This window comes from Sinohyriopsis cumingii, chromosome 16 (genome assembly GCF_028554795.1).
Source record: "Sinohyriopsis cumingii isolate HCF-2022 chromosome 16, ASM2855479v2, whole genome shotgun sequence".
NCBI classification, from domain to species: Eukaryota; Metazoa; Mollusca; class Bivalvia; order Unionida; family Unionidae; genus Sinohyriopsis; species Sinohyriopsis cumingii.
The window spans coordinates 56,582,812-56,598,823 of NC_142976.1; the positions used below are offsets into that span (position 1 = coordinate 56,582,812).

Sequence of the window (16,012 nt, forward strand, 5' to 3'; positions counted from 1 at the left end):
TTAATCTATTCACTTTCCTGTCTTTCTAAACCCATCATGCAATGGTTGGTGTTAATCTATTAATTTTCCTATCTTTCCCGACTCCTCTCATACATCCTCGTTTTATTCACTTCCTCACCTTCATGAGACACATGGAAAATGTATGATCTTTGTTGATATTATCTATCTATCTAATTATCTATCTATCTATCTATCTATCTATCTATCTATCTATCTATCTGTCTGTCTGTCTGTCTGTCTGTCTATCTATCTATCTATCTACATGTCTTTCTATCTACCTGTCTTTCTATCTACCTGTCTATCTATCTATCTGTCTTTCTATCTACCTGTCTTTCTATCTATCTATCTATCTCTCTATCTATCTACCTACCTATCTCCTTACCTACCTACCTACCTAAACCATATTTAAGTGCTACGGGGATGGGTGCATTTACGTCGAATTTCAATTATCAAATTAAAAGTTTTGATTAATGCTTGTAAAGTTAATTCAGTGCTTACATTTGCATCATATAATTTATAATTTGTATTGTACAAGACCATTTTTGCAGATACAACACATTTACAACAAAGAATTTGAAGATCTAGCAAGATTTAAAAGGCAATAAAGACTTCAGAAAAAGAAGGGATCTTAAACAGTACGAAAAAACATTGTTGTAAAGAAGTCAAGCTGACAGAGATATATAACTTACAATAAATATATTGCTTTGAGAAAATAATTCTTAGAGAGATTTTTAGATTATTATACATTTGTGCGGTACGTTTCTACATGCTAATCCTTTAATTTTTGTGTTTACACAGCAAGATAGGGAGATGATGGATAATCTGCCTCCCACCCCTTTGGATTATACGAAGGTCTGTGTGCTATTTATTTTCGGTGACACACGCAGTTTGTCTGATGAATATTTTAATATATCTTATAAAATACTTGAACATAGTATACCGTATTTGCACGCGTGAAACGTGCACACATCTTCGAACAGTGTAGGTCCTGTTGTACCGGCGTAATATACGCTGGCAGAGTTGGGTCTACACTAACTGCATAGTCATCATTATTCGCTTAAAATATTTCATTCAAAAATAATGTAAGCATTGATGTACATGCGTATTATGCAAAACAAAAAGTTATTTCAAAGGTTTTGGAGAAAATGGGTCCTTATATATCGACATGACAAAATGAACGTTGAACATATCGGATGTTCTTTTGACTTTTACTTCAACGTCTATATTTAGCCATCTCCAACCTCTTTTAATTACCAAACTCAACGTTTGAAGAATATTTGTCGAATATATACAGCCTTTATCTATTTATACTTGGTATTTTCAAGTTGGGACAAATATGTCAATGTTTTTGTACTTGCAAAATACTGTTTATGAGTTGTGATTTGGGATATCTTTCAAAGTGTTAAAATATCTCAAAGCACCGACACAAATTGCAGGCTATAGACCATCTTTCATTTGCACCAACTCACCCGAAGGATTTAATCAATAAAATGTTCTAGTTAAATAAGAGGTAAAAATACTAAAAATCTGAATGAACTTCAAGCAATTTCTTGAAAAAGGCACGTATATATTTGTCATATGAAACTAAGCAGATGATTAGTAAAGATTTACAAATGAAATGGAAAACCCCTCTGAATCAGTGGGTGTAATCAATATTGATTAAAATAAAACTTCAATTTTAAAGATGAACACGAAAAGTAATTTCATTCAATAACGAGTACTGATACAATGTTTTACTGACTGATACTAGGAGTTACTTACCAATAATATGGGTTACGTATTGATACTATGGGTTACTTATTGATACTAAGAGTTACTTACTGACATTATGGGTTGCTTATGATACTGAGGGTTACTTACTGATACTAAGTGTTACTTTCTAATACTAAGAGTTACTTACTGATGCTTAGGGTTACTTACTGATAGTATGGGTTACTTACTGATAATATGGGTTACTTATGATACTTGGGTTTCTTACTGATAGTATGGGTTACTTACTTATACTATGATTTACTTACTGATGGTATGGTTTACTTATGATACTATATTTTACTTACTGATAGTATGGGTTACCTACCGATACTATGATTTACTTGCTGATAGTATGGATTACTCATGATACTATGTTTTACTTACTGATAGTATGGTTTACTTATGATACTATGTTTTACTTACTGATAGTATGGGTTACTTATGACACTATGTTTTACTTACTGATAGTATGGGTTACTTGCCGATACTATGGTTTACTTACTGATATTATCGGTTACTTACCGATACTATGATTTACTGACTGATAGTATGGGTTACTTATGATACTATGTCTTACTAATAGTATGAGTAACTTACTGATACTATGTTTTACTTACTGTTAGTATGGGTTACTTATGATAATATGGGTTACTTACTGATAATATGGTTTACTTACTCATTTATAGAAAAAACCACTGACTTACTTAAATCCCCATGACACTGAGGCAAAATCACCGCCCGAGGTTTGTAATGAGTTTATTTGTGTGTACTTGATGCACTTATTCCATCTAATTACACTGTTCGTCTTATTCAGTGCTGGGTTTGGGATTTTGGCAAGATAATGCAAATATTGCGATAACATATAATATTGGTATTTTTATTTACCGCGATTTTAGGACACTGTCAGATACCTTTAATAAGCAGCGTGTATAATCTGTTTTTTCCTTTTATAATACAGTTAGGTGTGGCTAATGCATATTCAATTAAGTCATCTGAGCATTTGCAGAGCAATGGAATATACTCTAGACTTTGAATTTGTTCTTTAAATTGTTATTATCATGTATCTTATAAAGTGTCGCGGTGGTTCAGTGGTCAAAGTGTTGGATTCGTGACCTGGTGGAGGCGGGTTTAAACTGTCACTGGATCAGCCTGGGCCGGCTGTCGTTATGTGCTTCTGAACATGGCACTGTACTCTAAATTTCCTCGGTTCAATGTCTTGATTTGTCTTGAAACATTATTTTTTTTTTTTACCGAGAAACATTAATTTATTAAGAATTTATGCGAACAAGATCCGGGTGCTCTTGTTAATTAATCGATGTTTAACTGTAATCACTAATCACAAATTGTCTCTCATGTTTATGTAAGATCGAAGTAAACAAATCAACACAGCATTGAAAATTGTAATGTGTCTCTTTCAAATCGCGAAGGAAATACATTTTCAAAATTACATAAATATATCATGACTTTGCAATCTTTCATTTTTACATATAAACCACTGCCTTTTGATTTGTACCTTTGTATTTGACTCTAAAAGGTTTCTAATGCAATTCATTTTAAATGTAGTATACGTATGCGTGATTAAATCTGCATTTGTGGTGATAACTATGAAAATCACCACACATCGGACTAGATACTAGTGCCAGATATTTTATTGTGATGATAAAATAGACTTAAGCAACAGGAACAGTAAACTATTGGTATATAAGTACACGTAAGAGATAACACGATCACTTGAAAATCTAAATGTCAATTCTTTATGTTTTCTTTATCCTTTATTCCCCAAGAATGGCATAACTTGAGAAACACGTATTTACACAGAGAAAGCTCCCCTAAGTTTTACACGATCTATCGTCAATACCAATTTCAGTGATTGGCGTATTTCGATAGATAAATATTAATCCGTGGACAGGTAATACTGGTAGCAGACCAGGAATTTACTTTAACTCTAAGAGATCAACTTGAACAAATAACGGCGCAGAATAATCGCTTTCTTCAAGAGGGCATTTCAGATCAAAATACCACCAAATAATAAATATCTTATGCATACGTAAGGGTGGGTACACATAAACTCTGGGCTGGAAGGTTATCTTTTAATATAACTCTAGGAAAAACGAAATAAAAGCGTCACTTTACACCGGTAAAAACATTTATTAGCGTTAATATACACAAAGCACGTATTTATCATCCTAACAACAAAAGTATGAACCGTATTTTGTTTAAAAAATACGTTTTAAGATAAACACACTATTGCAAAAAAGACTTTTCTTTTCGTCAGCAAAATGAAATTGTCTACAAACAATAACCAGCACATTTTTGAAATGTTCAGATTATTGAAAGTGACAGATTCTGATTGGCAAATTTCAGTAATGACAATAGAACATGTATTCAAGTATGCACTTGTATCCTCTTTTACATCTGTATTAAATGCTGGAGGATAATTACGACTTTTGCCAAGCCTTTTGTATCAAGCATTTAGATTGGCTAAGTACACCTTCTTAGTTCATAACACCAGGGTGGAACTACTTATGTATGTATGCTCCCTTCTTTTCTGCTTTGACACTATTGGTTGTTGTTTTTGCTGTTGTTTTGGGTTTAACGCCATTTCTGAGCGCAAGATAGGCTTTACATTGCGGTTAGCGTAGCCACCTGGAAGCTTCTGGCTTGCTTTCTCACATACCCGAGCCCTAGACTCGAACCCACGCTGACAGAGACGACATGGCAGTGATCGGTGATGGTGGACGCTTTATACCACTCGTCCACCGGTGGCCCCGACACTGATGGTAAACAATGGTTGCCATATAGGGCTGTTATTTATTTTAGATTTATTTTTATTTTTATTACTATATGTAGACCGTTTATGCGCTGAGTATAATCGATTTTAAAATTTCATAACCTGTCAGATGTGAACTTCAGTTCTAAAGATGTGTGTGTGTGTGTGTTTGTGTGTGTGTGTGTTTGAATGGTTGTTTCCAGTTACGACATAATCTTGATGACACATTTCAGCGGTCGTACCGAACACTACAAAATGTTTACAACAGAAGAAAGTGATTGGTTAAAAGAATCCACACCGTCAATAAAAATAAACCAACACACCATGGGTGGATAATGAGTTCTTTCTGAACACTACACTTTAAATGGACAAAATATCACACAGAACGTCAACCGTTTTTGAATGAATGCACGAGGGGAGAGAAAATGTCATAAACAGCTAATGTGGAAAGAAACCTTCAAAGTTAAAGGCCTATTGTTTTGTGTTCCATTGACTTAATTTCAAAGCATGTTACTTCAGTATCGTATTGCCTGCTCTGTCAGTTTTGAAAGCGTATTTGATTGTGATTCGTCATAACCACTGACAATTATCTTAGTCAGGATAAAGAAATGAAGAAATAAAACACGCAAAATTACTTAAAATTTGCCCAACACATTTTCCTATAGATGACTCTGGTCGTAATAATAATAATAATAACAACAATGAATTGCTCTTCTGAGAAATAATTTGCACTTAATTAGTGCTATTTTTTTGCAATAACATAATTTCGACTTCAATGACAAAATACAACACATAGCTTTAACTAAAAATGGAGACTAACACAAATGCTGTTGTTGGTTACTGAATACGCATTAGATTGTACCGGTATCATTATATAATTAGATTGTACCGGTGTCATGGTATATACAATCTCTGTTGTGTTTGCAGCCCTTAGATAGATACTTTGGTGAAGATCTGCGCAATGAACCACAAGCTGCTCGAGGTCGAGATATCGTATGTGTTTTTTGTCTGTCTCGTTTATTAGTGTGCTAAATTTTAAAATTAGCCATATTGAAGTTGATTTTTAAGCCGCCATTAATTTCAACAGCTTATTTCGTGTTAAGTTCCGTCGAACTTAGGTGTCGTTTGTTAAGTTTTGTATAAATTTCTGTCAGGTCGACTTCATTATCAGGATCTCATAAAATACAAGTCAGTGAAGATTTTTCCCTTTATTTGGCTCATGGTTGATCATCAAGCCTTGGAAGAGCATTATATAAACGCCCCAACATGAACATGCGATAAATTTGGCGTGAAATTATGTCGACATTTTTTGAAGATGTGTGATCCAGTCTAAACTGGATAATTTCGCGCGCTGTGATGTCACAATGACAGCGCCGTGTATTGGACAAAAAAGAATGGCCTCTCCGCCTTCTTGGTAGATTATACCCAACATCCGCTTTATTCTAACCCAGTTTAGGGCCAGTTAGCCATAGTATACGACCTTAGAGATCAATAATTTTGGTCTGGAATTTTTATGATGACAACTCAGATGCAGATTGCACAAAAATCAGGAATAAACAGACTGGTAACACCAATATGGCATTAAATGTTAGAACAACAATTATTATTACATTTAAGACCAGTAAAGGAGCCTGCTACAGTGACGTATACTTTAAAATACTGCGTTCGTTACATACAGATTGGTTTCTTGCACCCTTAAACTTGACAAAAATTTAATTTTCGCGCTAAATATTTTTCCCACCTGACGAAAAAGAGTGGGACTTGTCTCAGGAACAGATATTTTAAAACCATACTCAGTTATCTTATTCTCTGAGTCTATTAGAAATATTTTAAACAAAGTCAGATACATTGAATAAAGTCAGATGCTCAAAATGCTGTATTTATAAAGTCATATGCTCGAAATGCTGTATTTATAGAATCAGATTCTCAAAATGCTATATTTTTAAAGTCAGATGCTCAAAATGCTGTATTTATAAAGTCAGATGTTGTATTTTGTATGTCATATATATAATACAGCACTCCAATATGTATCAAAATGTTGTGCTTTGCTTGTCCTGAATTTCAGTCTCCAACTAGACTCAAGGACGGCCATCATCCAACAACATATGACACATCGTATCAGGTTTACTGTACATGCGTGGTGATGGAATTCTTATCACGTGTCATGCACTAACTATCTGCTAACTAATTCTGCATGTGTTCCATTTTAATTCTTCATGTGTTCCTTTTTCCTTTTTAACTAGATAATCTTCCATTTTGTCGGGGAAAACAATACGCGTCTCACACTTGTTAAACACCATTCCATAATGTACGAAACGGATTGATATTCATCCCCACTAGAATTAAAACGCATGACAGTTATCCCGGCATGCATCGCGCAACTAACATCCTGTAATTTTCAGCACACAGTACTTTCGGTCCTAAATATGTACTAGAAAGTTTTCACGAGACAGCAAGTCATGTCCACCTCGCCACCCATTTTGGTCGTTTACAATTTTTAAGTTTTTCCTAGTTAAAAGACTAACAGATTTATATGTATTAATGTGACGTCATTCTGATTCATGCCATATTGACATTGGATTAGAATTTGTACTTTTGGCTTTTAATAGAACTTTAGAAACATAAGTATTACGTAAACTGTCAAGGATATAACAAGCATCTTTATAACATCACGTCTTCTCTCCTCAGACATATGTCTTTGTGCAGGAATACAAAATACAAAATGTGCAAACATACAAAGAACTCAAAATAGAAAATTAAAATTCAAAAAGATTACCATCCGGTTCCGGTATGTAACAAAGTTTGTAATGAGTTTAACGGCAGATCAGCAAAATGCTCGCTATACAGTACCACGTTCATTTCTGATTGGCTGACATTGTTGTTGTTGTTTTTGGGTTTAACATCATTTCGGAGCGAAAGATAGGCTATGCATAGCGGCCAGTATAATTGGTAGAGGAATAACCAGGAAAACCCCGGTAAGAATCACCAACCCATGGGAAGGTACAGGCAGATTTCTCACATACCCTCGTTGGCCAAGCCCGAGACTTGAACCCACGTGGACAGGTGTGAGATGGCAATGATCGGTAAAAGCGAGCGCTTTAGACCACTCTGTCATCCGGGATCCACGTGGTAGATAATGTTAACTATGCACTCAAATACATTTGTACCAGACCTTTGCAATCGATTTTCAATCAGAATTGACGGTATCATTTGTCTGCGTGACATGCCGGAAGTGGATGACAGTCTTCTGATTTCATGCAGAAACAAATGCTATGAGAAACTTGAAATAAGAGATTCTTCAAGGATATATCACAAATATTTTGATGTCAGTGATTTCCGGTTTTGAGTGAACCGAAAGCACCAATATTTGCTTTAGAAAATTAGCTTAAAATTGGTGAAGGGTCAAAATCTGAGTTTCTTGTCTGTGTTATTGAGGAGAGGGGAACACGAGTATGGGCAAAGACAAGTGTTTGAGAAGCTTGCACAAGAACACGTGATACGTTGGTACACAAACTAATGTCTTATTGTGTGGCTTGACTTTGCAGGTTTTAACGCCATTTTTCAGCACATGATAGGCTATACATTGCGGACAGTATATTTGGTGTAGGAAGAACATGGGAAGACCAACGGCAAAATCCACCGAACCACAGGAATATACAGGCAAGCTTTCTCACATACTCACGCTGGTCGAGCCAAGACTCAAACACACGCGGACAGATTTTAGATGTGTAAGAGATCTTTAAAGGCAAGCGCCTTAGACCGCTCGGCCACCTGGGACCCCGTCTAAGGGAGTGAACCATGTTAATGACATATAATCTTCTTAAAGTATAGTTATAAATGGTAAATTTCGCTTTACAGTTATTACAAAATTATCCTCCACCAAAATACTGAATAAAGATTTGACTTGTAGTGTTTTCTTCTTCCAGTTTGCATTTTATTCAGTTACTATTCTTGTTGTCTGTGTTTATTCATTGGGTCATTGGAGTTATCACCCCCTACTTTGCGTTCTTCTGCAGTGGTGGATTATCTTGTTATTTTTGACTAACCCAAATATACATGTCTTTTGTCTAAACCTTAGATCACCGAATGTTTTGATCAAAATCAGTCTTAACAAATCAAGGAAGCACTTTAATGGTAAATAAGCATAACTATCTATATCTAGCTGAAAAGTTGAAGTGGTCATTAATCTGTCGAAATATTTAGTTGAAAGCATTTCAGTAGAATAAAAAATTGATTTAAAGATGACCTAATATGTATTGTTGTAAGTGTGTGAAGATAATAATACGTTTTTTATCATTCCAAGATTCAAGGAATTTAATATGACTGTTTTTGCTTTTAAATGAACACCGCAAGTGTTCATTATTCAACAATATTCCATTTATTTTGCAGTTTTGTGTGGTAACTTGAAACAAAGACTTTTTGTGTTTTTTTGTGGATTTTTGTTGTTGTTGTTGTTTGTTTTATTTTGTTTTGTTTTGATTTGGGATGGGTTGAGGGGTTGGGGGGGGGGGCTTCCTTATTTTCACAAAATGTGTATTTCTTCTCAAGGAAGAAAATGTATGTAATAGTGACAGTTTGAGTTTTCAATAATTGACTAAAACCATATCCAAAGCTGCACTACGTCGTTCCAATGCACATGGTTACGAAAAGATTTTATCCACACAAATCACTGTTAGACTGGGGTCAGCACGATATACCATTTCAGCCTCCCAGAAGAGATTTTTCTCCTGCGCCAAGCACAGTTCTGACTGAAGATCTACCGCTTGACGAGAAGGCAAAACTAAAACCGACCACTTACGTCAACCATTATCATTTTTCCAAGGTTTGTTCCTTGTGACGTAATATAGTCTGTGAATTTAGCTCCATCGTTTCTTTCATCATTCACATTTACTTTTCCATACATTAACACCCCAAATCTCCACGATGTTATCATTGTAATTTTTTTTTTATACGTTTATACCTCTTCAATTCTTGCTTTTATGATTTATCTCAAAGTGTTGTTTTAATCCACATTTTCCCTAACTGATCCTAAGAAATGTCTATATTGAAATGAAATGTGTATACCTGTGTATTATACATGTTAATTTTAATTTATGCACCTGTTGACCACTTAATATAGTGTGTGTATGTGTGTGTTTGTGCGCGCGCGCGTTAGCACACATAAATGATAATTACTTTATTATAATTTAACCTGTAATACATTAGGAATCATGTGGCAGATGGGTCCTTTAGGACCAATGCTTTGTCCTCATTAAAAGAAGACTATTTATTTATTTATTTATTTATTTATTATTAACAGATTTTGTGACAGCTTCCTGTGTAACTTTGCTTATTTTACTAGTATTTTCCACTATTTTCATCGTCTATGTCGTTGTCGTTATGATCATCTTCATCGTCATACTCATCATCATCATCATTATTATTATGGTTGTCGTTGTTATTATGATTATAGTTGTTTTTGCAACTATTAGTAGTAGTAGTAGTAGTAGTAGTATTTGTTGTTGCAGTATTACGTTTGCTGTAAATCCGAGAAGTTTATCTGTGACCATGTCGTAAGGGGATTTTATTTTAATTGTGATTTGGACAATACTTATGCACATACAATTGATCATTCAGCTCCTTATACACTACTAAGTTAAGGGACTTAAATCTACCGACTTTATCAAGGCATATAACTCTGATCTGACCTTAAAAAATGTGCCGGCAGATGGTCTATTTTTTCCCTAAAAAAAATGTTAAACGATCATGTCTTGGATTTTTGCTTGACTACGCAAGTAGAACAAACAAACACTCTGATCCGCGGACGCATTGTTCACAGTAGATCTGGGTCTACTCTGTTCGCTAATTGTAAGGTGCACATATAGTGTTATTAGGAGTAATGTACAACCAAGAAAAACCCCAGAAAAATCGACCGCAGGTTTTTATTTGAAAACCTGCCAAGATGTTTTTGCATCTTGCCTAGATGTAACAAATTGTTACGTTATCTGGCAGGTATTAAAGGGTTTGATGCGTGCAATTTTGTGACGTCAGACATACTAAAGCCTGTCATGGGACGTGCTGCATGAGTGCACATTTCCGCTGCAAGTAACAAAATAACTGAGGCACACTCATGTATAATCAAACTGGCATCCATGAGTATATGAAAAGTGACTAGATATTATTTGATATATCTTGGGAGCAGTATAATATACGCGTGTGAAATACTAGAATGTTTTGTTATAATCAGGGGGCGAATCCAGGACTACTTTTTAGGATGAGCATAAACAAGTAGGCAATGAATCTATATGGAACCATAATGGGGTCCATTGGGAGAAGCCAATATTAGCTAATGCATTTTAAGTGTTTCCAGGGCAAACTTTTAACCTTCTAACTGTAAAGAAAACCGACTATTTGCAACGTTTTAGTTGTTTAAAATAAAATTTGGCGGGAGGTTGGGTATGGCCATCGTCTCCATCCCACCACACCCATCCGTCTCTGGTAATATGTGTTAATATTGATAATAATCAGCAATCAGGACATACTACTTATACACATTTTTTAAACATGTTTGAATAAGAGATCGTTTTCAACCAATGTTAACATCATGGAATCAGTTCTCAAATAAAAATGCCCCAACTTAAGTAGACTCTTTGATTTGCCTCTAACCATCCCGATTCTCAACTTGCATCGGTATGATTTATCTCATGGACGATTTATCCCAGTTGGTATTTACGTTGTCTTGTGATGTTAGGAAATGGTACGTGGAACCCAAACAAAATCAATTGTGCCATAACACGAGCAAAGTTGTGTATATCATGTTTACATGAATAACTTCCTCTATTTCAGAACCCCAGAAACTGCGGCGGTTATGTTTTCTTGCGTTTCAGTGATAGTGACTTCATGGAAGTTTGCGTGGCGGTCACTCGGCTGAAGGGAATGCTTACGTCACACAATGGGAAGGTTGTGGGAATAGCAAGGAAAAACGATGTAAGATTTTGGGGAGGAGATATTTTTAAATCTTTGAATTATGAAGTGTTTTGTGGAGCATTTAAGTAATTTGCATACTCGAAAGATGGATATTGGGTCTTCATATATTTCGTTTTTAACATTTAACATTATAATTGCTTGCGTGTATTGGCAATTGCAAGCCTCAACAATTATCTGTTATTGTTTTGTTTTTTACATGGAGCTCAATTTAAGTGTAAGTAAAACTGTGCAGTTATCAAGTACTTTGAGATTATTCCTAGCAAGAAAGGGGATGGTGGTCTTTTATGGGTTATCAGAAATGAATTCGTGGTGATTAATTTAAAAAAAAGGTATTAGATGAACGACTATTCTTATGAGCGTGAAAAGAGCAACAAAATGCGTCTTTTGATACATATAATGTATTAAAGGAAAGAAATCGCATTCGGAGGGTTCGTCTGTTGACCCACCATGTTAAAAGAAACAATTAGCATTCAGAGGGTTCGTCTGCTGACGAAGTATGTTAAAGTTTTTCTAAAGTGGCATTTATTACTTATTTTCACGAGAATACTAAATCAGCCAACAAAGACACCACTTATTAACACATTCATCAGCCCTTTCATCAACACAGGGCATACTACTTCATCTTTATGAGCATCTATTGAAAAGGAAAACATGGAAATATTATGTCCTTTTCAGATTAGAATTCTGAAGAACAATGGCCCCGCCTGGGACACGTCAAAATACAAATCTCATCGGGACCCTGGATACCAAACTAGACGAGAGGAGCCGGTTACGGACACGAATAAGGCCATGCTCGTCTTTTGGTTTGCATCATACGAGGACGCCCTGAATTTAATGAACGCCAGTCACGGTAATCCCTTCTTCCAACGAGATTTCCCGAGACCTGACGGATACCAGGCCTTCTATGTTCCTCTCAGGGAACCAGATATCGATGGTGAGTTTGAAAGGAAAAAAATGGTTTACATGACAAAATCTTGTAAATTAACTAATTTTCAGAAGAGTTCGAGCAGATGGTATAATTCTTCACACAGATAAATCTATCTTCATCTGCTTATTATCGAAACTGTCTGAGATACTTATATAGAAATATATTCGTGATGTCAGAAGACCGTAGAATTAACGATGGCATTCTACAGTAAGACTCCATGCATAACCATAATACGCTTTACGCTCAAATCAAATCTCCAGTTTAATAAGTATAATCCGTTTGAAATGGTACACACTTCGAATGGCTAAGAAAACCAACCTTTTGATTTCGTTATATCAATTTTAGTATTTATGTTCATCTAAAAGTTAAGCAATTGTTTAAAAGGAGATTGATGCTTCAAGACTTCTTTCCCTTCTTAGTGTACATACTGTAGTCAAAGTAAGCTCAATATTTAACAGTAAGGAAATTTTGTTTTCTAAATTACATAAATTAACAGCCATAATTAGGCATGCGTGAAAATGAGTCCATATTATCAAGAAATGTTTATATATGTGTGTGTGCGCGCGCTCATGTATTTGTGTTACGTCATGAAAGTAATACTTGAGAATGCACAAATATTATGGCAACCATGATAAAAAAGGTTGAAAAAGTTGGGTAAGTTAAATGGATATTAAAACTCTCCTTGGATGTTTCCAGCTGGGTTTCCAACGTTCCTCTTGACGGAATATCCAAATCCCTCAAAAGACCCCGTGGTAACAAAGATTGAGGCAGATAGCAGACTGATCATTGAAAGGGAGCTTCCAGGAGAGTGCCAGCCTTATCTTGTGTCTACCGAGGGAGGAATCAGGATCCTCAGGGGGGATTGGATGTCTCCGAAAAGTAGGATTCTCGTTAGCAGGTTTCCAACTTCCAGTAAGGTTCTCGACCTATACAAGAAAGGTGAGTCTTTCTTCCTCCTTTCTTCTTGTTTGTGTTTGACGGTCTCTGTCTCTGACTTTCTCGCGCACACGAACGCACGCGATTGAGGCAAGAAAATTGTTAGAAATTAATAATTTTAGGATATATGAACGTTCTCTTTGTTCATGTTTATAAGGGATCACATACTATCATACCTAAACAGGTAGTGGAAAGACCCATAAGGGATCACATAATGTCATACCCAAACAGGTAGTGGAAAGACCTATAAAGGATCGTATTATATCATGCTAAAACAGGTAGAGAAAAGACCCATAAAGGTTATAACAAGATAGCAGACTTGAGTAAAACGTCATTGTTGCGATTTTTAATGGCAAAATCGGAGCATCGTTTCGAATAATTTATAACAGTTATCTATATCCCGCTAAATGTATATATTGACCCGAATTTATGGATCTATAATTTAATTCTTACCTGGTTCAAGTATCCATTAGAGCATGAATAATTTCAAGATATTGCATTTTTTAAACTGATAAGGATGCAGGCAGATGGAACCTGAGGCACTTTTTACAGCCAACACCTAAGATATATCCAGTCTTAATTTGGATTACGAATCGTTTTGTGTCATGAAATTCTAATTTTGTTCTTAATTTAAAGTTGACGAATCTGGTATTAAACCAACCACTTGCACGATCATTGTAAATGATTCACTGCGCTGTAAACAATAAGTTGTATAGTGGATCAAGATAGTTGAAACAAACATCTCCCACCCCAACCCCCACCCTCAAAACACCCCAGCAGTACAAAAGAATGTTTGGAGTCGCCTGATAATTTAACATTTATCACTTTTTTCGAGATATTGTGCGACACGTGCCCCTGCCAGACCAAATTATAAAGTTTAATAGAACCAAAGGACATTGTCAGGCTTTGAGCATTATAACTCATTTCTGTCAAAAAGACAGCACACACACGCACACACAAACACACACACACACACACACACACACACACACACGTCGTAGTAGTAGTAGTAATAATAATAATAATAATAATAATAATAAAATAACCGAATGTTTTACACGCTAACTTTTACAAAGACAATTTATTTCTCATTTCAGATGCGTTTGTGCAAAACAAGCAAAGTTTGACTCATTACCTAGGCAACGAGACAACAGTTCTCTTCACACTGACAGAATTATACTGCTCAGATCCATACGGCCAATGAAGTCGTCAGCCCACGTGATATGATCAATGTCATATGACTGTATGCAAATGAAAATCTTAAACTGTTTTGTTAAGATTGTAGAACCAGTGCCTCGTTTTGATTTACTCTCAACTGTCCTTTTGAACATGGAAATGTAACCGCTGATCTCATCTGTGTTATGCCTTTCTTCCACATTTCCTTCGATGATTCAGAAAGAAGAAAAACTACAAGAAATTCAAACTAGATGGTATCAATGACAATATCTCCATTTAGACATGGTGATGGATGTTTTGTCTTATTTTCCCCCTCGGAGACAATTTTGAACAAAGAGCAACTACAAAATGGCTGAGAGACATGACCTAGAACTGTGTAGTCGATTCTTTAGTAGGGGACACGTCATGTACTCCACACAGATGAATAGGAGTATCTAAGAAGAAAAGTCAAATTTTAGGACAATTTATCCGAGTATTTGCAGCAAATTGGAAATTGCCATTTCTTTTCGATCTGAAGATTTCTCTACTATTAGACTGGTTGTATTTGATCTCAACATGTTTTCAGCTGCAAAATGTTATTCGTTTTGTTTTCTATGCTTTCATATGCAGTTATATACAATTCTCACTGGCAGGTCTCTTTTCTCATGCCTTTTTTATTTATAATTTTTATTTTATGTATCTCTTTTGGAAGGTCTATATATGTCAGTGGTAGAACGGTTAAGGTACAAGCACATAGTAAAATCATTTAACTATGCACCAAAAACATTTTGAATTTAAAAAAAAACGCATGTAAAACATATATAACAAGAATACATTTCTGAGTGTAAAGTATTTTAATGGATTTGATGACATGACAACACCTAAAAGTATAACAACACTTTAACTCTCCTTTTTTAAAAATAGTACTTTTTCCTGTATATTCAAAGTTGGTGTGTTTCGTGTGCGCATGCCTCTACAAACGGAAAGTAAATTAATGATATCGAAAGAGAAAGATATTCGTTTATCATTCTTCATTGTGCATTACAAAAGGCACATACACACATGACTTTATAGCTTAATAAAACCGTAAAATTATGTATCACTCTAATAATTATTCATGTATGATGTAAGATCTTTACAGTTTAAAAAAAATAGTTGGCATTGATCTGTGATGTAATATTATTTTCACAAGTATTTTTTACATAAAGTTATTATATATAGTTTATTGTTTACTTGGTATAATATTATATTTAATAATGTTTAATAAAGTATATACTTTATTTGGCTTTGTTGTGATATAATTCATAATTACCAGTCGGCTAAATTCCAACACCAAAGTAAATAATTGAGTTCAGCACAAGCCACTACCATTTAGCACAATTCAAGACAAGATTCATTAAAAGATCAAAATCAAATATGGGATTTTTTATTTTCATGCTAAAATGAATTTAAATCGAGACTGACGTCAAAGAAGATAATTTGTTTTTCTGACCTTATACGGGATA

At 35.0% G+C, this 16,012-nt stretch overlaps 1 protein-coding gene across 5 annotated transcripts in view; it reads left to right on the forward strand.

Annotated features, from left to right (window-relative positions):
• LOC149780467 (uncharacterized) overlaps positions 1–15,787 on the forward strand; it is a 30,240-nt gene extending 14,453 nt beyond the window's left edge. For 2 of the 5 annotated variants that reach the window (XM_089937411.1, XM_089937413.1), the window contains 9 exons: positions 799–852; positions 2,439–2,495; positions 5,450–5,515; positions 6,588–6,644; positions 9,228–9,344; positions 11,348–11,488; positions 12,164–12,422; positions 13,113–13,355; positions 14,450–15,787. In XM_089937411.1, coding sequence (XP_089793537.1) covers positions 799–852; positions 2,439–2,495; positions 5,450–5,515; positions 6,588–6,644; positions 9,228–9,344; positions 11,348–11,488; positions 12,164–12,422; positions 13,113–13,355; positions 14,450–14,556 — 1,101 coding nt within the window. In that variant the 3' untranslated portion in view covers positions 14,557–15,787. The remainder of the gene's footprint in view (positions 1–798; positions 853–2,438; positions 2,496–5,449; positions 5,516–6,587; positions 6,645–9,227; positions 9,345–11,347; positions 11,489–12,163; positions 12,423–13,112; positions 13,356–14,449) is intronic. The other 3 variants (XM_089937414.1, XM_089937415.1, XM_089937416.1) reach the window with 2 other exon arrangements.
• The last annotated feature ends 225 nt before the right edge of the window (positions 15,788–16,012 follow it).